The sequence below is a fragment of the Heliangelus exortis genome, chromosome 24 (genome assembly GCF_036169615.1).
Source record: "Heliangelus exortis chromosome 24, bHelExo1.hap1, whole genome shotgun sequence".
NCBI lineage: Eukaryota > Metazoa > Chordata > Aves > Apodiformes > Trochilidae > Heliangelus > Heliangelus exortis.
In genome coordinates this window covers 5,107,983-5,131,266 of record NC_092445.1, presented here as the reverse complement: position 1 = coordinate 5,131,266, position 23,284 = coordinate 5,107,983, and the positions used below count along the sequence as shown (strand labels likewise).

The window sequence follows — 23,284 nt, the reverse complement described above, 5'->3', positions numbered from 1 at the left end:
TTCTCCTGCAGTTTAAATGAAATTCAAGACTCCACAACAGCTGGTTAGGATTTTTCAGAAGAATCATTTAGTCATAAAAGAAAAGGAAAAAATCCCAGAGTCTGAGGGTGAACAAGGCTAATTGTGTAATCATGTTGAATTGAAGGGACAGTTTAACAGGTAAAAAAAGGCAAATTTAAGGATGCTGAAATCATGAAAGCACTTACACTTAAGTATTACCTAAATCATATGTTCTGAAATGGGGCTTCATAAAGCTGCTTATATTTAAGAGCAGAATCTCAAAAATGACAAACAGATCAAACTATTCTATTGAAATGAAAAGGAAATTTTCTCTATTCTTTCAACTCAGCAAGAAAGCACTGACAATATCTCCTGCCCACTCATCCTGCAGTGGTTGTCCCCATTTCTTTTTCCAGATCACCCATTTATCACTTTTGTGCCTGTCTGCACCTCCCATTGGGATCCAGCTCTGGGGTTTCCCATCCTCACTGCACCCCACATGGGCACCCCTGAGCCCAAAGCCCTTGCAGGGTGCACACCAAGAACCATTCCAATGACCTTGGAAGCTGGGAACCCACAGACCACACAACACCAGCACCAAACTGGGAAGAGGAGCCGGAGCACTGGAGCTGTCACTGGGGCACCCTCAGTCACCTCTTCTGCTCCTCCAGACACTGCTGGGCTGGGGAAGGAGAACATCAACCTCTGTGTTTGCTCTGCCTTCCCCAGCAAGAGAAGGAGCATCAAATCCCTGCTGGTTACCGAGCTGGAGAAAAATCACAGCAAACAGTAAAAGAGCAGAGAAAAGGATCAGAGAGTGGGAGCAGGCAGGAATCAGCTGGCAACACAGAGCAGACTAAAGGGAAAAAGATGAGGAAGTCAGACAGGGAGGAAAAGAGGATGAGGGGAGATCCAGCAGCAAAGCAGAGGAGAAGAGAATGAAATCAGGAAACGTCAGAGCCCAGAGGAATGGGAATGGGAGGAATGGGAGGACCGGGAGCTTGGGAATGGGAGGAATGGGAGGACTGGGAGCTCTGCAGCCCTGCAGAAACTGCCTCTGCTCAAAGCTTTTCTGAACACTCACATCGTGGCAACATTTTCAAACAGGTTCTGCCACCACCACACAGAAGCTCTTCCCTTTTTTTAGCCAGGGAAAATGTCTAATTACACTGTGTCCTGAAACAAGGAGTGAGGAAACATATCCAGTATGAGCAGGAGTTGTTTTCAAGGAATTGCTTGTAAGAGATCTTATCATGCCAGCATCACACTGAGTAGATCAGCCAGGAAGATGCCAGCTGAGATAAAGCAAACCTCAATTTCTGCATTTCCCAGAGGGCTGGGGCAGAGCAGACAGCAGTGTAAGCACAGGGGTTTTGTGTCACTTCAATGCCTCCAACATACTTTCTTCCCATGCTCCTTTAAAAAAGTTCCTGAGATCTTTTGTTCCAGTTTTAAAGTTGTCTTGGTGCATTTCCGAGTAAATGCTTAAAGGGAGGAGGAGAATAATAAATATGCTTTGATAGCAGATCATAAAGGAGCCATTTAACTGCAAGGACTCTGATGCATTGCTCTGTCTTTAAACATGAATTATCGAATCACAAGCTGTTCACCAAGTTGTAGATCACTGAGGAACTGAAACAGCATTACAGCAGCACATCCTTATGAAGGGAAAAAAAAATCAACAAAACACCACCTTATCTCCTCTTTCAGTCTTAGTTAACAAGAATCCAGACAGCAGGTCCCCTCCCTCTTAAAATGAGACTTTTGTTTACACCAATGCTCTGTCTCACTCAGTGACTCAGGCTAAGTTTTAAGTACTTTATTTTTTTCCCAGGAGACTCACTCGAGTTACCTGCTTTAAAGCTTCCTAATCACCAGACAAATAAACTTCAAATCAACTTCAAATCCGCGTGACTAAAGGGCAGCCCTGGAACAAACCTTTGTACAAGATTACCTGCTGCATCAAGATAATAAAAAAAAATTAGGGATTATACAAGCAACTGTGTGTAAATGCCAAAATATGTACTCTAAATGTCAAGGAAGTGCAAAAACAGCTACATGTCCTTTACCAAACAATGTGGGAGCAATGTTCTGTCGTGTCTGCTCGACAGCCATTGACTTCAGCTCTTGCAGAGATTTTGCAGACAGGCAATGGACTCTGCCATTCCTCACCTTCCCCACAGCCCCACCAGTACCTCAGCAAGCACTTACTGGGGGAAGGAAAAGAGCACAGTGTCCAACAGAGATGAACTTTAACACCATCCCCTGGCCACACCTGATAAGACACTGAACACTTTGACAAAAGCATCGCAGTGCCACTGATGCCCCAAGGCAGAAGTTTTAATCAGAAATTAAGAGGGCATTTCAACAGAATTCCCCTGAACCTGAACAATTGTTGAGTGCAGAAAATGTTGAGAGACTCCAGCATCACCTAATGAAGGCATCTGCTTGGTTTGAGGTATTGGGAATTGTGTGGTGGGACCCATCACCAAAATTAGCACTGAGACTGAGAACTTGGAAGGACTCTGAAGGAGAACATTTATGGGAAACAGTGTTCTAAGTTCAGAGATCAACAAAAATGTAACTGAAATTCTAAAACAGTTGATGTGTTATCTGCCCTGCAGTACCAGCTCACAGAAATCCATGACCTCCCTTCTCCTATAAAATATCCTTTGACATATCTGATGATTTCCAGATTCCAAGATTTCCTGAAACGACCAAGCCTTTACATCCAACTATTTATCTCCACAACTACTAAACACGGGGCATCATTTATGAGAAGAGATACAGGAGGTGAATTTAAGTATGTGTGAGATGGGTGTAAGGGAAAGAAAACCAAGAGAACGTAAAGTAAAAGGCAGCAACTGCTCTGCACTCTCCACTCTCAGCTGTCATTAAGAGTGGATTTGTTTGATGTTACAGATTCCACTGGAAAATCCCACATTACCCTTCCTTTTCGCCCTGGCTTCTCTGTTAGAGTGAGCTTTTAAAGGCATTTTGAGTGCAGATGCTTAGAGGAAAAAAAACACATCATACTCAGAAGGAATCAGAGATTTTGTGTTGTGAAAAATTGGATCAAATTACACAAGAACCAGGCACTCCTGGTTATATCCTGGTATAAACTGAACCTTCGTTTCACACCCTTCCATCAGCCAAAGGGGGATAGAATTGAAGCCCATGCCTGCCCAGGACACACTTACCTTCATAGCTGGCCTGGAAGCCTTGAGCACTGACCGCATAATCACTGACAAGCCACAAGGACAGCACAACCCCTGTGCTCACAACAGGAGCAGGCAGCTGGAAACCCGTTAACCTGGAAGAAATCGAGAGGAAGGTTACACTCACCACTGCTGCCTTTCACCTCCCAGCAAAGGGAAGAGCTAAGGAAACCAGCCTGGCCCAGCTCCAGCTGTGCAACAAACGCTGGGCAAACCCATCCTCAGCTTTTCCCACCAGGAATTCTGCTGGATTCTGCATGCTAGGAGGACCCCAGTTTGCAAATGATGATGTTTTTTCACAATATTTATACATCTGTGTACATTTAAGCAAGTGCACGTGTCCTGGAGGAGGCAATGGGGATTAAGTGCTACCTGGAACAACACTGCCCTTCAGCTTGGATTCCTATTTTTTAGTTACAGGGCCTTAAAGGAAAGGACAGCCTGTGCACAGGGGCATGAAATTGTAACTGAGGGTTCTTTCTCAGTCTTTCTCCAGATTCCACACTGATTAAAAAGACAATTTTCATGGGAACCTCTGGCTTTCCTGAACCTCTAAAAATTAATAAACCCAACCACTTCTCCAGGCCCTTAGCTTCAGATGTTCATTTGTCTCTGTCTCGTGTCCCTGGAGCAAACAGAAGAAAACAGGCTGCTTGGCAGCACAAAAGGTGACCAAATGTCTTCCCCCTCAGATCAAACAGCCTTTCTGCCATGGAAGATGAAAAGTGCCCTCATTAGTGCTGAAACTAAACTTATTCAGAAGGAAGGCTGGAATACAGCTTCAATGAGAAAAATAGCTACATAGCAACTCCTACCCTCTATGCTGCTAATTTTCATATTTCCTCCTGCAGTGAAAACCTGCACTAGAAATGAGATCAAATTCCTGTTCTTGCTGGAAGCAGCTGCAGCCAAAATAAAAGTGATTCCTCCTCTTAGGCCCTCAACCAACATATGCAATTAAAAGTTTTCTTCTTCTGATGTCCCCATCTTCCCCAAGCAAGAGCACAGGCAACATCCTCTTGAAGAAACAGTGATTTAACAAAGCTTCTGCTCCAATCACTCTTGGTCCAAAGACCCAGGAACAGCCAAGCTTGGCAGGACATCCTGGCTGGGAAGCTGTCCTTGTGCCTTCCTCCCAAAAGCTGCTGCCCAGACAAATTTTAAAAGAGACCAACATGATGGCAAACAGAACATGAAACCATGTGGCCTCAAACATGAAACAGGAATCCCAACATCACTGTTACTTAGGGTAGTGATAAATATTTATATATATGCTAATGAGAAAAAAGCAGTAAACTCTGTTCTCTGTTTTTATTAAGGCTATAACAAGAAGGTGAGGGTAGTAATATCAACATGAATGATCTTCTTCCATTTCTCCTGTTTCTCTGGCCAAATGGATTACTGAGTGATTATCCCCTGAAGTTGCTCGGAGCCAACACTGAATGTGAGATTTTCAATGTGTTTTTCATTGGCTTCATTCTGCTCCTACTGTGAGGAACCAACCTAAACCAGTGCCAGAAATGCCACATCATAAGCTTGCCTTTGCTTCACAGTACAGCAAAAATCAATATACCAAAACAAATCAGCCCAGAAATCCTCTACTCTGTTTGCATTCTTCTTCACTCTCTGCCCCAGATTACAAATATTTCTGGTTCAGGGCTCCCCCCTTGCATCAAAACAAATTCTGCTCCTCAGAACAGCTCTGCTGGAGGTGATGTCAGGACCAGGTCCCTGCTGCTGTCACCACCACCTCCTCCCAGGTTCTCTGCAGGTCCCTGAGCTCAAACCCCTCAACCACAGCAGCAGCTCAAAGCCTGGGCTGTACCAGGGGCTCCTGAGCTGCTCCCCACTCCTCCTAGAGCCCAACTCCCTCCCCTCTTCCCAACCTTCCCCAATGCCAAAAGCTTTTCCCCTTTGGAAAGTTCTCCCAAGTGCTCACACAAAAGGAGTCAGACTCCAGACACAGCCCCACTGCTGGCTCTGCTCAGCACCTCCAGCTCCCAACCAACCACTTCCCTCAGCCTAGGAAGAAAGAAAAGCCTGGAAAAGCAGCCAGGCAGGTCACACATTTTGGTCCCTGTGCCAGTGGTCTCACCTCCATCTGTTGCACACCCCTGCTCCACACACACTGACGCAGGTTCCCGTTCTGCAGTGCAGGTGCCATCATTAAAACACAGCACATTATTTTTCTGGTAGGATGCCCACCATCAGCTCGGGCTGCAATCAAAATAGTTATTGCAGCTGGCAATCCAACAGCCTTTAAAGCATAAATGCTGAAGAAGTGTCTCAGAACATCTAATGAAAACGCATTGGATTGCATCATTTAACCTGGCATTAAATTACACGACACCATACTTCAGTGATTTTTTTTTTTTTCCTGTGTGCAACTTAAAGGCATCTATTAAAGAAAATTCCCCATCAAACGCACCACTCTCATCAGTATATACTGTTTAAATGACATGGTTCCATAACCTGACACCCTGCACTATCCCAGGACAAGATTCAGGCTGAGCCAGGTAGGTGCCAGGGACTGTGCTGAGCAAAGAGCAGCTCAGAGTGAGAAGTGTCCTTTGGAACCCAGTCCAGAACAGGACAGGAATCCTCCTTCACCCCATGCCCCCAGTTAATAAGGCAGCAGACAACCTGAAGTCATCCAAAAGGTGCATCCATGAAGTCTCCAACTAACCCATTGCCAGCTGGGGCCAACAGAAAGAGCCCAAAGAATTTCTAATTGACTTTGGATCAAGTTTTATATTTAGGTGGACACCTGGTCTGGGTGCAATGAGGAGAGCCAGTGGCTTCAATGAGAGCACAAATGTGTGTTCAGTCCCTCCTCTGACAAATGGATAACAATTGGTATTACTGAACTTGCAGCTTTCTTGGTCAGATGAAAGAGAGGTGTAAGGGTTGTACTCCAGCTGCTGCAGGGAGAACACCTTCAGAAAAATCTGTAGATGTGTATTTTAAAATGTGGAGTCTGAGGGGAAACTGGAAAGTCAGGCACTGCAGAGCCAGTGGTCACTCAGATGTCCTCCTCAAGGCTGCTTCATGTATGTCAAGAATAAAAGAGCAAATGCAAGAGATGAGGGAATTTCTCCCCAGCAATCCATCCCATCTCAGATCTCACTAAAGAAAAAAATGTGCTACCTGTAAAGAAAAAGTTGCTGGTGGGTACAGGGTAAAGTGGCTGGGGGGGAGGGGGGAACATCTTGTAATTCCTATTAATATCTTAGTTTTAGAAATCATCTTTCATCCTAAAGGAGTTTAATGTCTCCTCCAAATCACAGCCCCAATCCCAAGTGAATCACTGTGCATTTCAAATGCTCCTTTACAAAGCTGGCAAGAAAGCAAAGCACAGATGCCCTAGGCACAAGGACTACAATATGTGTGGTAAAACTGCAGCTGACAAGGCTTTGTTTCTCACATACCAGTGCCTGCAAAATTCAGTGCTAGCCCTGTCTCCAGGAGGGTTTTCCATGCCACCCCTCTGCTATCCCGCCAGGAACTGCTCCAGTGTCCTTGGGCTGCCTCTTCCTCTTCCCCATCACCCTGAGCTCATCCCCTGCACCCCAGGCTGCTCCCCACCACCTCTCCCACGTGTCTGATCCCCTCTGCTTTCAGCCAGAAAAACTGTGCAGATTTTTCCCCATTTTCAGGAAGTGTGGATAGAAGAACCAGAGGAGTCAGCTGGCTCTGCTGGCATCTCCTCAGCCTTGCCTGATTCTGGGTTTTTCCCCTGTGGTTCTCCCTTTCTCTCTCTCTATTGCTATGGTAAAGAAACAAGCAATTACTGTGAGACCTTAGCTTGATAATTCTTTTAACAGCACTGACAGAATAACTGGTACCATGGATGTTCTCAGGGATCACCAGGAAAACAGCAGATCACAATCTGAGAAGCCTTGGAGCTCCTGCAGACACTTAAAAGTCAGCTGTGTCTGCAAGGCAGGACTCACTGGTGTTACTCAGATCAATGCAAGGCTGAAATGATGCTCTCTGGAAAAAAAAAAAAAAAATCAAAAAAATCCTCTGTGAGTTTAAAAGGCTGCGTAGTGACCCAAGAGAAACAGTCTCAGTTCACAACTGGATGTACTCAACTTGTTGGAATGATTTATGCTCAAAAATCTGATTTTATTTTTGGCTAAAACTACAAACAGATCCCAAAGAAATACCTGCTGAGAGATGTTGCAGGCAGCAGTATAATCCTTGTATACTGCACCAAGCAACTCCAAGCTCCTTTGCTGTCAACCAACATCACCTGTCCCATTTTATTCCATGCTACTTTCCAGCTGCCCAGGTAATTGCTTTGAAAATAAAACAATTGATTTGCTCAGACACAGATAGCTGTGTTTTTTCTTACAAAGAGGGTACCAAGCACCAGCAAAGCTTCCTCTGTCCCCTGAACTCACTCACAATGCCATACACCAAACCTGCATTTTTTCAGAGAGTTCACCCAGGACTTGGCTGAAGATTCCAATCTCATTCACACAGCTCAGCCCAGGTGCCAACATGACTTAGGAATCAGCTGCATTCCCTCCACTTCTCCAAGCAAGGCAGAATTCACCAAGGCACAAGAGTCCTTTGCTCATCTCTGACCCTGAGCAAGGCTTCAGGAGCCAACACTTCCCCAGGAACACTCACAGGGCTCAAATTCCAGTCTGGATTTCTTCACTTGTTTAAAATGGGGTTTGGGTCAATTCCCACTGGAAAAGTGTTACTTACAGAGCCTAAAGCCAGCAAGGCCATCTCAAATACCTGAGGTTTTCATGGCTCAAGTTGGGAACAGGTGCTCGGCATCAAATTTCAATAAATTTCATTTTCCATACAATGCAACAGAATAGCAAGACCATGGATTTGGATTTATTTTATTATTTTACCACGTCCCTTTCATGCTCATTTTCCCTGTGCTTTCTGAGGCAACAGGGAGACACAAACACATCTCTAACAGGCTTTGCCATCTATATTCTGTCTTCTTACTGCAAACCAAAAACCACCCCCAGATTCACAGAACAGTTCACCAGATTTCAGTAACCTCTTGGCAAACCTGAGCTGAGATTCTGAGTAAACAAAGACAAGTTTGGATATAAACCAAGCAAGGCTCAGCAGAGTCGACTCAAAACTTGGCAGTTTTAGGTTATTCCTGGCTTTCTTCTAAAAAACCATCAGGGGTGTGAAATCTAGTAAATGGGAAAAATAAGTTCTTGGAACCCCCTGCAAACCACAGAGGGCTCTTGCTGAACACAGAGCACTTGGTGAATGGGAAGTGTTGCCAATAGCCCAATGTTCACACCAGCTCTTTAGTAAAATTAACCCTTCTGCTCCTTGCTGCCCAAAAACCAGCATCTGATGGGCTAAAGAACTTCACATTGAGTAAACACATCAGTTAAATGCAAGAAAAGGAAAGAAAAAAGTTCTCGGGAACTTTTATACGTTCTGGACAGAAATATTCTTCCCCCCACAATAAAGGTAATGCCTACTCTAATTCTTAAAAGCTTTCATTTATATTTACTCATAACAACACATAGGAAAGTAGAATTTATTGGCAGCAGATGAGAAAAGAACAATAGAAGTTCCCATTCTATTGAGTTAAAAAGAAACAACCAAAAGGAAAAAAAACCAAAAAACAAAACCAAAACAAAACAGAGGTGCAACTTGTCCTCCACAGCCAGTGCAGTCAAAAAGTAGGTTAAGAAGAAATTTGATTTTTTAAGGTGCACTGTATGAGGAAAAACCTGGCACAAATCCCATTCTTCCTACCAATGAACACCTATCCAGAAAAGACTGTAATATTGATTCACATCATATCTAATGCTTTATTCACTTGCACTTTGTGTGAATGCTGAATATTGAGCAGAAACAGAATAAAAATGTTGCTAATGTTTAGCAGGAGAGCCCAGCAATGCAAGTCCTGGGTTTGATTCCAGCTCCACCAAACCCACTCCACCAAACTCACTTTTTTGTTTCCAAGCTCCTATGCCACACACACAGAAACCAGGAACCACCCCAGGGAGAAGATGTCTTGGCATGCACCTGGATTGCTAAAGGGCCCAATATCAAGAGCTAAAGCAAACAGTCCATAAAAATGCTAGAACAGCATTTCACACTCCAATATACACAAACGACAACAAAAGCTACCAAACAGTTCACATGAAAATATATTTATCTCCTCCCTAAACCTTTTATTCCACTACAGCAGCTTTAATCAGCTGTAAACCTAAATATTGTAAAACTCACTAAAGATGTAAAGACAATTACTGCATCTTTGCACAGCAGAAGCCTTTATGTTTTCCAAACAGCTACAAAATCAAACAGACAATTACACTCTTTGGTAAGAAAAGGACCAGATCTCAGCAGTTGCTCTTGCAGCAACCAAAGCCCAGCTGGGAGCAGCCCAGGGGGAGCCAGGGCCACCACCAGGAGCAGAGGGAATTCCAGCCAAGGGACACTCAACATTTGTCAATTTTCTATTCCAGACTGCAAGGAACAGCACTGCCCAGCTCCACTGTATCTTCAATGATCTTGTGAGATTCTATCATCTCCTGGAAACTTTCACTGATTTTGATAAAAGGGAAATACACACTCTAAAGAGCTGCTTTGCCTGAGAAACTATCAAGGTCAGACCTTACAGATCCAAGGAACTTCCTGACCTAAGGATTCATGCATTCAGGAGGTCACAGGATCTTTACCCTCTGCAGGAGAATGGATTAAAAGGCATGGCTGGGAACTTGATCTGCTTTGCACTTGGATTCTCCTTCCCTACCCCAGCATACAGACCCCACAGCCAGGGGCTTTTAAGCATCTTTTTAAGCACCAATTTAACTTGCAAAAATAAATCTTTGACATTTTACAGACAGGAATTTGCCCCGTGCCACCAAGCAGAGGAGGTGCTCAGGACACAGACCTGACTTGTGCTGCTTTTACCTCTGCACCTCCATCACTTCCCTGCCCACAGCCTCCTCCTCCTCCTCAGGGGAGACTGACACTAATTATCAGTGAAGAAAGTGGCCCTCTTCTTGCTAACTGATGTCAATACCTATTGACTAGAAGTGAAATTATTTTCTGAGACCTCATTCTGTACTAATAAAGCCAAGAGACTTCTCGCAGGGCTCCTGACGCGAGCAGCAGCAGATTCCAGGCACCTCCATTCCCCCCCCCCCCCAAGCCCCACAGCATCTGTAAACCCAAGCTCAGGAAAAGGTTCATAACCCACTGAGGCACCATCCCAACCTTCCCTGTGCTGCCACCTCCCTTCTGGGACCATACAGCCTGGAACATAAAGTGAGAAGCACCAACAAGGGCTACAGGTTACTTCAATTTCTTTCCCTCCACTGCTAAACCAACATCTCATCTCACCTGGTCTGACCCCAGGAGCTCACCCACTGGTTCTGTAAATTGCCACTCCTGCTAAAAGAATAAAAACAGCTCTAAAATAAAGAACTCCAGGTGACTGGGAATGCCTGTGACAGTATCACTTCACACACCACACACATACATGCATAAAAAGGATGATAAAGAGTCCTTGTCAAGGTCTGTTAGCAGATTTTACCTGGAGACATTGTCCATCAGCAGCTTGGAGGGGAAAAAAAACTTCTGAAAAGAGAACATTATTGGAGTCCCAACACCACTGAGAATAGCACAACTGAGCCATCTACAAAAGGCCTGAATGATGCTGGAGCAGCTCAAAGTATCTTCAGGAGAAAAAAAAAACAAACATCTTCTATTCTACAAAGAAGTGAACATAAATTTCAGTAGTTTTGTGTTGGGTTTTGTTGTTTGGTTTTTTTCATTATTACCCATGGAGGTAATATGTAGTGACAAAAGACACTGCTAAGGGGGAAGGGAGGGAGGATTCTGAATTCACTCAGGATGACAGAAGGATTTATCTGGCCCTCCATTTTATTTACTTTATATGAACTGCAGTCACCTTGGAAACCTGAGGTGGCCACAAAGGAATATGTCACAGGACCAAAGGAGACTCAACACAAAGTTTTTATGTAAGTTCTGTGCACTACCAGATGCTTCTCCAGCAATTCCTTGAACAGCACTGAACCCCAGCAAGCCCAGGACCTGCCAAGGCAGAACCTCAGAAAGTTCTTTTAACTTAGATTTGCAGCTCTGCACATGTGGGGAGAGCTGTCCCCTGTCCCCTTCACTGTCCCTTGGTCTCTTTCACTCCTCGTTGTTTTTTAAATCAAAAGCTTTGGTCAATTGCTTGGTCTTTAAGCTCAGGTCACCCTGTCCAGTTTTTTCTGCAGGTAATTAAAAGGTTATGGAAGAAAACCAGGCAGGACACAGGTGTTCTGTTGGATCTGTAAATGGGTCACCCCAGTGGATAATTCAACTCTTACCACCACGATCATGTAAATTTAAGTTCTAGCAAAATACTTAATCATCCAGTTGATTAAATATGGCCAAAGAGATGGTCTGGTTTTTGTCAGAAGGATGAGTGTCCCTCAGAAGCAACAGCAACCTGGACACTGTGCATAATGCTGAGTCCTGAGCCAGATGTCAGCTCCCTGGCACTGCAAATAAAGGCTGCAGAGATTTCTGCTCTAAGTATGGAACAATTGCAATACCAATTTGCAAACATTTTCTCTTATCCTACACACTCCATGGGCATCACAATGGGAAAGGTCCTCACAGCTGTGTAAATATTCACCTCCTAGTAACCTCTGTGGAAATGCAAACAGCACTACTGGCTAGAATAAAGACTTATTTTTCTTGATATATTTTCTTGATATTTGCTTATCCAGATACATTCAGTATCATTGAAACGTTTGGGATGGGAATTGCAGAGCAGAAGACAACACAGGTACCTCCCCACATCATGTAGGAGGCAAAGCTTATGGGCTGCAAGATCATAAAAGTTACCCCAGCATTGCTCAGCATGTATGCAAGCAAGGTATAAAGATTATACCTTCAGGTATAAAGATTGCATCTTGTGTCCCTTGGGCCTTCCAAAGTAGTTTGACACATGTTTGGAGGGGTTGGGGGAATTAAAAAAACCCAAACCAAACCAAAAAACAAAAAAACCAAAACAAAACAAACCAAAAGAAAAACAAAACAAAACAAAACAAAAATCTGATTTTCCAAACTGACCAGGCCTATCTTGAGTGTAAACTCAGTGGTATCTGAAATGGCTGACTCACCAGATAGAGCATAAATGTATTTTCCCTGCATCTGAGTACAAGCCTGAAACTTCAAATAAGGAAATTAGCAACTAATTTAAGATCCTCACATTAAAAGAATCCTGCAAATTACTAGCAGCAGATGAAAAAGCTTGAAGATGTCATGTGGCTTTCTTGTTAACTACTGTCTGGCTCTGACACGTAACAACAGTCAGACACAAAAAGGTGCAGAGAGTCTCCCAAATCCCACAGCAATCTCAGCTCCATAAATAACCCCAAATATTCAAATTTTAGTCAGGTCTCTGCTGAGCTTCTGAGCCCAGCACTGTGGGAAAGCAATCAGGAGAGGTACCTGATTGGAGCATCCTCTGAACAATGAGACAATCAGCAAAGCACAACAGGAATTTGCAAGTTCCTGGGAAACTGAAGGTTTGAGATCAGCTCCCCCCACATGAACCCCTCTGGTTCCACTGCCAGCTCAGGGTAGTTGGGAACTTGAAGGATGAGGATTTGGGAGAGTAAAAAAAAAGCACGAGCACGGCTGAAGAGAAAGGCAAGGCAGACACAGGCACTGAAGGGAAGTTACAAATCTCATCTGAATTAGTGAAAACACAGCAGCTCTCCTGCCCCAGCCAAGGCAGAGAGAAATCTGCAGCCATCACTCTTGTTTTTACAATGGTCCCTGCTCAAAGCCAGTGTGCAGTGTGGGGGAAAAAAAAAAAAAAAAAAATTATTTGAGAAGCCGAAAGAGCAAGGACTGGGAAATGAGCTCTGATTTTAGCAAACAAAGCAAAGTCATGGCACTGAAAGATGACAACAGCCCTGGGTGTCTAAATTAAGACACTAAAACACATTTAATATTCACATACTCATCACAAACACCCAACACAAATTCCCTAATATACAGTAAAGCAGTTTATTAGCAAACGTCTCATTGGATTAAGTCTGGTTTTATTCTATTAGGGAACTTTCACACCACATTAAATTGCAAGACCAGAGGGTGTTTGCCAGCACACCACAGGATTATTAACCCCTTCTCAACCGTGCACCCAGACATGACACTGGGACACCTCAGGGCAAGGAGGCTCCCAGGAATCTATGGCTGAAGTGAACAGCAGAGCAAACAACCACCCCCCAGCCCTCAGCACCAGAAAAATTCACCAGCACCAAGCTCATTCTCTCCTCCCAGCCAAGCAGGTACTGAAACACATCACTGATGCTCAACAACACTGAGCTCAGGAGTGGGAGAAGCAGAGGGATACAGCTCCTCTCTGTTAAATGTTTTGTTGATCAGCCTTGAAAACAAAACTGAACACAACAGTTGCCTTCTTCTCTACATAAGTAAGTTGGGTTTTTTCCTCTTTCTACACTTGCTAACAGCTCATTTTGGACTGCCTTCTGGTAGCATGAGCTTTGATGAATGATGCAGGGTCATCCATCTCTGAGTGCTGCACTCTGATGATGGATTGAGTACACCTGGAAAGCAGGCTGAGAAAAACCAAAATTGATAGCCATGGGGAAAAGAAGAAAAGAAAGAAGGAAAGAGGGGAAAAAAGACAGCGTCGGGCAACAGCTACAGATTTTAATGAGGTGAGATTGATGTACCAAAAAGTTCACAAAGTTCATCAGTGATGCAGATTTGTCTCCTCACCTTCCCCAAATGCAGGGCTACAAATTAACAGAATAATATCCAAAGCTCAGACTTTTGCTGTACTGGTCAGCTGTAGGAAAAGCCCTCCCTGGTCCTTCTATCTGTGCTCGTACCATGCTTGGAGTAGCCCAGAGCAATGCTTGGGGGCAACTCATCTGCAACATAATAACTAATTCACTCCACCATAGCCCTAACTCTGAATTAATTTCATCCATGGATTTTGCAGCTCCAGCAGAACCTCCCACCTAAAGGGCAAAAGGAAACCCCTGGAAGTGCTGGGGAGCAGAGAAATTTGCCAGGGGCTGCTCAGGCCAAGACCATCAATAGCTTCTCACCAGACAGAGTTTCCTGAGCAGGATTTCATATCAGCTGTAGGCATCTTTCAGATAATACCCACAGCAAAGCACTCTGCTACCTTCTCATTAAACAATGAGGTCCCATAATTAAAGATTATTCCCAAGCATAGCTGCAAGATGAAGATGTGACTTATTTGCATAACTGCAATCATCTACATAAAGAGATGATTTTTTTTCACCAGTGTTCCTCTAAGTCAGATTTTTCCACATGGGTTAGAAAAGACACTGACTCTAAAGCAGTTTAAAGAAAAAATAATTTCCAAGACTGCCCATGACTACAGAATTCTTACTGCAGATTCTAGCACTGGATGCTGCCTCTGTTTCTGTTACTTTTGGAATACATTACTGTCAGACTTCAGCTGCAATCAGACACCACATCAGGCAGAAGCAGTCATGGCACAAGTTGCCAACTTGATTTCCTCTGTGCCTCAGATCTGGAGGTCTGAGCTCAGGACTCCTTCAAATCCAGGAGTCTGACATGTCATATACCATTTGCTACCACAGCAATAGGGTTGGTTTGTTGTGGGGTGGTTTTTGTTTAGTTTGGTTTGTTTGGGGGGGTGGGGGTTGTGTGTGTTTTTTGGGTTATTTTTGCTTGTTTGGGGGGTTTTCAAAAATCAGCTTCCCACTTAGCCTTTTATTAATGCCAGGTTGGTACCCAAAAGTCTCAGAGATCAGAATCCATGGGGAGTCTTCACAATAACTGTGTCACTTGGCTACTCCTTACCCAGAAATATCCAGCTGTTTACTCAGATGTCACAGGGTATCACCCCTGCCCAGCTGGGGTGCAAGTTTGGGAATTACCCAAATGCACCCAAAGCACTTGACAGAGCTATGAACTGCAAGCCATGATCCATCCTCCCACTCAGAGGATGTCTTTAGGATTTAGGGAAGCTCCTCTGCACATTAGCTCTGCTTTCCTCTTCCTCTATTTTCTAATTAACTTCTGGAAAGACTCTGTGTAAATCATCACTGTCAGGCATCCAGAGAAACATTTCAAACCTCATCAGAGCTAAGAAATCAAAACAACCGTGAGAGCTGCTGATGAAGAAGCTCTCCCTGTTTGTTGCACCAGAAACCTCCAAACTAGACCCAATCCCAGCAGCAGGAATGAGACCATCACAGTCCTGGACACTGTACCTTGTTCTCAGGTTCCCCTGCTGGGGCAGCCCATCGTAGACAGACAGGACATCAAAATCTTCCTCTAGGGCAAAGGACTGGAAAACCAACTGTATCCTGTTCTGCTCCTCAGCAGTGATTGTCCACGTGCAGTTTGCATAATTTGGGTATCCATAGGGAAAGCCTGGACTCTGGATTGTCCCGTTGGGGCCCTGCAAAATGTGGCTGCAGTTCTGGGCTGGTGAGAGAAAAGACAAAAGCAGAGGTCAGTTGGTGTAGGACACACATTCAGTATTCTCACTATCAAAGCAAATCCTACAGGATTGCTCCCATTGAATTTCTTTCCAGTTCATGGTCCCAGGGAACAGATAAAGATAAAATCTGAAGCTGCTCCTTTGTCCTCCCTTTAGCAGACTGGACCCCAGGTACCCATCTCTTGGGCACTGCTCCCTCTAGCTCTGAACATAACAGAGGTGATGATAATTATATTAATAACAGAGGTAATAATAATAACAGAGGTAATAATAATAACAGCTGGGATACAGCACCTGCTGACCACAGCTGGGAAACATCCATCCTCAGGCACCCTTTCACACCCCACACCAAAGTCCAATATACTCTTCATTCTACCCTTTTAGTACACCTCAGGAGTACCTTGTCCCACTGAGTACCCCAAGCATGAGGCTCAGAGGGCTCAAAAAATTAGCATGAGAATGGCAAAGCTGAGCATCTCCTGATGTCAGTTACACTTGAATAAGAGACAGAACATCAGGGCTCAGCTGTGCAGACAGATAGAGACAGACCACCCCTCACCCTAAAGCCAAAACCTGTAAGGGACATCATGCATAATGAGGAACTGAGTAACTAAATGGGTCTGGGCAAGACTGCAGGAAAACTGAATGGCAAAAGATCAGAAATTAAAATTGTCCTGGATCCAGAAAAATCAGGACACAGTTCAGAGGCTTTAACAAATAAATCATTCTTGAATAGTTATTTGGAATAAAAAACAAAACTCTCAAATCCCTGCAGCTTCTGAAAGGTTTCTGCTCCTCTTGCAGGCTCAACACAAAGCAGATTTCTTCCACTCAGTATTCCTGAGGAGCTGCTGTAGATTTCCATCCTCTGAGAAGAGCCCAGCCCCATCCCCACCAGCTGAATACTGAACCCCTCCTGCACATCCATTCTCCTGCTCCAAACCAGCACCTCTGAGCACTCCATCCCAAAGATAAAGATCAACTGCCATGATCCTGGATATGAGATTTTCCTCTCTGCAGGGAAATAAATAGATAAACAGGCTTTGGGAACAGCCCAGATGACAAATTCTCCTTAGTGTTTTCCTCTCTCTTCATTGCTACTTTACCCAAATATCTTGAGACACGAAGAAAAATTCACTGCAAACAAACTGGGGTCACTCTGGTGGCTTTAAGGAGAAAAACTCCTTCACCCCAAGGCTGAATTCCAGACAATTTGTGAGGCAACTATTGTGAGACCAGAAGCAGAATTTCACCTTTATCCCACAGATAGCATCTCAGCTGCTGACCACTGCTGCCTGCTTTGCTCCCACTTTTCCTGCTGCCTGGATTGTTTACCAGTGCTTATCTCCATAACTGAGGCTTTCAAGTTGAATTGAATTAGATTAGAAATTACTTCTTTGATTTCTCATTACTTTTTTCAAAGGCAGCAATGGCATTTGCACTTCTGAGTGCCAAACAGCTACAGGTAAAGAACTGCAGAGTAGTGCTCATTAAAGGCAAATATAATTAGATTGACCTAGTTTGGAGCAAAAGTGCTTAGTGGGACTTCTCTCTGCAGGATGAAGCTCCTGTCTTTATGAATCCAAAATGGTCAATCATATTTGCTACCCAGGGAATCTTTTTGTATCATGTTTATTACATCAATGAGAGGTAGGAGAGCCCCGTAATCCATCAGGGACTAAAGCTGAGCCAGGCACAGAACTCCTTAACAAGGGCAGACTCAAGCACTTTGCATTTCCACAGCACCTGGCATCTCCCTCTGTGCATTTTCTCAATACATAATAGAGAGCAGAGTGAGAGCTGCCTCCCTCCTCCTCCACTTCAGTCCCATTATTTGTAGAGTTCACGGAAAGGATGCATTAACTCAGTGCCAGAAAGATCCAAAGGATGGGAATATCAGGCCTGCTTTGGTTTAATAACTTGGAGACTGCCAAAGATCTGTAAGGTTCAGCTCTCTACATTCAGTCCCACTCCTCTGTTCCTACACCAGTCCAGCACTCAATAGGCAATGTGGGGATATTGAATCTCTCTACTGTACATTTTTTATTTTAATCTTAAATAAATGTCATCGGAACAATTTCAGAAAATTGGGAAATTAAAGAGGCTGTATCTCTCTCCATTTCCTGATGGGATAAAAGCTACTGATGGTGCATGAAGTTCAGAAAATAAATCCAAGGTCAGAGAGACATTCTTCTGAACACTTAAGGTCATAAGAAAGGCAGAAAGCTTTAATACTAATAAATTCATGCTGCCCTTGCATAATCAGAAATTAAAGAACAAAGGCCAGAGGAAAAAAAATGTGCAGAACCTTAAAACAAGCTGAAAAAAGACAAATAAATAACAGAAAAAACAGGACAGAGCTTTAAGATATGTCAATCTGCTGAAATATTTCTGTGTTGATAATTCTGACCAAGATTTGCTTTGGACACAGCTAAAAGAAAATTGCTTATTGTGAACAAAAATTAGTTTTTCAAAAGCTGAAAATCTGGAGAGCAATATATTCTTCATCAACTGTAATAGTAGGGAACTTCATTTATATCGGGCACTGCTGGGGAAGAAGTCAGCAGGCATGGTAAAGAGATGCAGGAAACCCAAGAGAATTTATGCAGAGTCTATAATTTGCTTTCAGGTCTGAGTTCAGCTCAGGCTTGACTGACAAAACCTTATCTAAAGTGCACAACAAAGAAACACTCAGTTTCTCCTCTGAAAACATGCAAAAACAATTTTATCCCTTGGCCTAGGAGCAGGAGTGAGTGGGAAGGTAGGGAAGAGCAATGCCAGTGGCTGTGTCACAAAGTTCCAGGTGAATTGGTGTCTGACAGACAAACTTCTCCCCAAATCTCTGCAGTGTTGTCTCCATCCCTGACATCTGCCAGGAGGCCCCTCCAAACACCAGATTCAGGACCAGCTGTACCCAGGGACTTCCTTACACCTCCAAGAGTCAGAGAGGCCCCAGCCCCTCCATTGCCTTCTCTTTATTATTATTATTATTATTATTATTATTATTATTATTATTATTATTATTATACCATTATATTATTATTATTATTATTATTATTATTATTATTATTATTATTATTATTATTATTATTATTATTATTATTATTATTATTATTATTATCATCTTCCCCTGCCTCTCTTTATTCCCACACTGCAGCAGGGGATGAGAGAGGCAAACACAGAGAGCAAAGGGCTGAGATGTCACCTGCTGGAAGGCTCAGTGTGGCAGTGTCAATATTTCTGCAGCTATTCCAGCTCCTAATGCCATTATTCATGGACTCGTTCTTTCTGAAGGTGGAACTGCAACCTGGAGCCCATCAGCCAGTGTGTGTTTGCAGACAGATGTCCTGGTCTGTGACAGAGATAAGGAGGCCAAGAATGGAACTAATTCCAACTTCCCTTCTGCCAGTACAGCCAAGTATTTGCAGCTCAGGTTTATTATGAGTGTGTCTGTCTAATGAATGCATCGATGGAACTTCACTGCAGCAGCACTTAGAAGTTTCCAGAGAAGAACAAAGACATTCTGATGCTTGGCACTGAGCAGAGGACAGATTTTCTCCAAAGGGATCACAATCTAAGGTGAAGGTAAAAAACCACAGCCCAAGGAAAGCTGCACTTGCTGCAGAGCACTTGGAGCTTTGCAGGAAAAAACATCTTTATCCAGGGGCACAACCATTTTCTCCATGACAGAGCTGAAAAGCCAGCTTTACCAGTTTCCACTTCAAATTCTTGTTTGGTGAAACAGACACTGCCTGAGCAGTGTAACCAGACTGATCAGCTCCACTTCTGATCAGCTCCACTTCTGGTCAGCTCCACTTGGGCTCCTCTGCACAAGGAAGATGCTGACATTTCCTCTGCAATATGCTCATAGAGGAACTGCATCCCTAACAGAAACCTGGGCTGCCTGGGGCACATTATAATTAATACACAATTAATCCACACCCCACAGAGCTGAACTGGACCGGACCCTGAACCAGACAAGAGACAGGAGCCAAACACAGCTCTGCCTTCCTCTTGCTTCAAGCTGCAAACTCCTCCAGTCCCATTCATCTTGCCAAGAGCTGGGTACTCCAAACCCTTCTTGTGACAGCACAAGCTCCAGGACTGGAGGCAGAAGCTACGGGGAGATTTGTTTGTGCTGTCTGTCTGAAGTTGTTCAGCACAAGAACACATCCATAGCAACAGAATTTTGTTATTTCCTTCCAATAAGCAACACTTCCCTACAGGAGCAAGCTGTCCTGGCTGGAATTGGGTTTCCTTGCTTAGCACAGGAGTTAAGCAACCCTGTGGACTCAGATAAACTTGGGAGATTCAAATTCTGTCACTACAAATCTTCAGTAGGTTGTCAGAAGCTAAATAATAAACAAAGGCTTTGTCTGACATTACAAGTGCAAAGAAAATTGGTACAAAACATCATTTTCCACCTCCTTTCAGTTCCTTAAGCTTCCCAGCCCAGATCCATGGCAGTGTAAATCAAGGAAGAGTTTTAACTATGCTGATTTACACCACAGTGGTACCAAATGAAGGAATTCTTCAAAGAGAGGGAAACAGACTTTAGATTTTAGGAAGCACTTCAGAAATACATTGACGACTTTTTTTTTTTTTTCTCAGCAGAAATCTGATTTAGCAACCCCTGCATGATTCAGAAGGAAGAAATATCACATCCTACCCAGAGTTGCCCTCAAATCTATCACCTGCTGGTGATACATGGCTGGCTTCTCCCTAATGCAGGAGCTTTGGGCACTGTTGTTCTCTTCACTTCTTGTTACAGAGGCACAAACATTTTCTTTGGGCTGTTCTAAGCCAATTCAGGGAAATGGATGGACATAAAAAATTCTTTCCCCCAGAAAACTAAAATCCATACCCTGCAGACAAACACATTCTGTCCTGGCCTAAAACACCAGGGCCAAATCCTGCTCATCCAGCAGTATGAACACTGTGCCAGAAGGCACAAACCCTGTTCTGAAGGGTTCAGGAGTGGGGTGGGAAAGATTCACAGCAGCTCCTTCACACAGCTCTTCCCTCCATCTTATCCTCGAAAAGAAAAAAAAAACCTCAGTCCACAGAGCTTGAACTCTTTTTAACAATTCGATCTGCCATCTAAATAGGAAAAATGGTCATTTTCCTACTGTTTACTGTCTGGGATCCTTGATCAGCAGTCAGTTTCCTTTCACAGCAGTCCTATAAATCATTACAGACAATCACAAACAGAAGGTGCTTTACCCATAGCCAAGCTCTGACTCTCTTGTTCACACAATTTAAGTGAACAAACAGGGAAAGTACCTTCACACTTCATAAATCTAAGCCTTGTTTCCTTAAGTATTCACCTTTTCATAGTTTTAACTTAACCTACAGTCTTATATCAAAGCCTTCTGGGTAATAAATAATGCAGAGACATTCCATTAACTATAACTTTTAATCAAAAGCCAGTGGATCCAAGCACATCATCAAGGGGATGATTTACATCTCAGATAGTCAGTGCCTTTTTGTCTCTGAACACATGGAGTGAGAAACTGGAGAATGCAAAGGCAAGAAACATGCATTTTATCTGAACCCAGCTCAAGCCATATCTGCCAAGCCCAGAATTATAACTTCCACCTCAAATCACAAGCATGATGTGAGTTTGCAGCAGGATGGCCCAGTACTGCAATCCCACAAATTGAACAGATTATTCCTGAAACCAACCAAGTCACCTCCAGTTCTCTAGAGAGAGACACAACTTCCATTCCAAGTCCTTCCCTCTCTGTCATCTCCTGGTGCTGCCCAGGCTGTGTTGTTGAAGAGATCCCTTCCTTTTAGGCACAGTTCCAACATTAGCATAACAATCCCATTGTAAGGGCTCCCCAAGTAGAAAAAGAGAGGAACAGAAAAGATGATGGAGATGCTGTGACAACAATATTTAGCTTTTCCCACACATTCCCTCTCTTGTTCTCCCAACCAATTGTAGAGTCAGTAACTGGACAGAATGCTGAGCACCCCCAGCCAGAGGGTTGGGATGCCAAGTGCCAGCCCCCTGGTACCCTGCCTGCTCTGCACCAAGCTCACCTTCTCCTTTTAAACAAGCCTTTTCCTGCTTTATCATACCTTGGGTTTATGGTTCACAGCTGAACCTTGACAGGTCACAGACTGCCACCAGCAAGGTCCAAGGTGCTGGGCCAGGCGGCAGGGAGCACAGGAGAACATCCCACTGAGGGCTGAGACCAAAAGCTGCTGCAGGACAAAACCTGAGGTGACAAGAACATGACACTGCACACATGTCCTGTCTGACAGCTGTCCCCTCCCATGCTGAGAGGCCAGGGACTGCCTGGTTTCCTCAGGCAAGGAACTGCCCAAGTGAGGACCTGGGTCAGGGTCAGCACAGCAGCTGCAGGATCCTCCCTGGAGGCTGAAATTCCCTGTTCCCTGCCAGCCTCCTTCATCCCAAGCCTGGAATGACCCAGAACCAGAAATGGCTTCATTCTTTAAAACCCTCATTAGATTAGTTTTCTTTTTTTTTTTTTAATGCAGAGATTGCTATCAATGGGGAGCCACAAACATCACAGTAGATGTGGTGTAGCTGCTAAGAACTTGAGCTGCTGTGCCCCCCACAACACATCCAGCTGTTGGGTTATCAGTACAGCCTCCTCCTGGCTTCCCCAGGTCCATGCTCTTTCCCCATCACTCCTGCAGATTTAAAGACCCCTTATTTCCCATCTGTAAAGCTTACAGTCTGAAAAGAATCTAAACAAGCTAGAAAACAGGACAAGTGTTTAGGAGTAAAGACTTGATTATAGTGAGGGGAGAGGCAGATGGATTCCCTCCTGGTTTTACTGTTAGGAGGATTAATAAGGTAAGATATTTTAAAATAGTTGGGAGTTATTAAAATAAGTATCTAGAAAATCCCTGGTAACACATTCTCTTCAATATAAGCAATATCAAAGTAACTATTGGAGAAGTCTGTGATCATCAAGACACATTAATGAATATATATTTTCCTGACTATTTACAGCAGTGATACTAAAAACTATTGTATTTTCTTTGCACCAACTCAAGTCAGCAACTTGGATGCAGACACATCTTTTCACTAGACCTTTGTTTCCACCATCTTCCTTGAAACACAGTGCCAAAGGCCCCAGTGACTGCTTCACCTGGAAGGCTCCCAAACCATCCATGTGCTGAGCACAGCAGGGAAATGGGCACTGCCTGCCCTGACTCTATCACAAAAGAAGAGATTTATTCCATGTTCTTCTGACCTGTTACATGTGGCAGCTTCAGGATGAGCTGAAATGATGGGTGTGTTACAGGAACTGTTCCCAGGCAGATAGTTTGCCCCTCCCCAAGTGCAAGGCAGGGTGACTTGGCTGGAGGACAGAATTTAGGGGGTTCAAAGCCCCAGGTTTAGCTACCAGACAGCCCTCAGCTCCCCTGATTTCTGCAGGGCAGTGGCAAGACAGCTGTCTGTAGGTATTCAAGGAAGCCTGAAGGTCAAAAAATTAAGAACAAGACTTTGCAAGCCTCAGTAAAAGAGGTTGTAGTATCTTTCATCACAAATTACCATTCCAACCAGCCCTCTGACAGCCAG

At 43.9% G+C, this 23,284-nt stretch overlaps 1 protein-coding gene across 2 annotated transcripts in view; it reads right to left on the bottom strand.

Annotated features, from left to right (window-relative positions):
• CSMD2 (CUB and Sushi multiple domains 2) overlaps positions 1 to 23,284 on the bottom strand; it is a 233,022-nt gene that overhangs the window by 193,748 nt on the left and 15,990 nt on the right. For both annotated transcript variants that reach the window (XR_011730472.1, XM_071767651.1), the window contains exons 3-4: positions 15,491 to 15,707; positions 3,201 to 3,313 (exon numbers count right to left, since the gene is read on the bottom strand). Coding sequence is in view for 1 of the 2 variants with exons in the window: in XM_071767651.1 (XP_071623752.1) it covers positions 3,201 to 3,313; positions 15,491 to 15,707 (330 nt within the window). In the remaining variant the exon portion in view is untranslated. The remainder of the gene's footprint in view (positions 1 to 3,200; positions 3,314 to 15,490; positions 15,708 to 23,284) is intronic.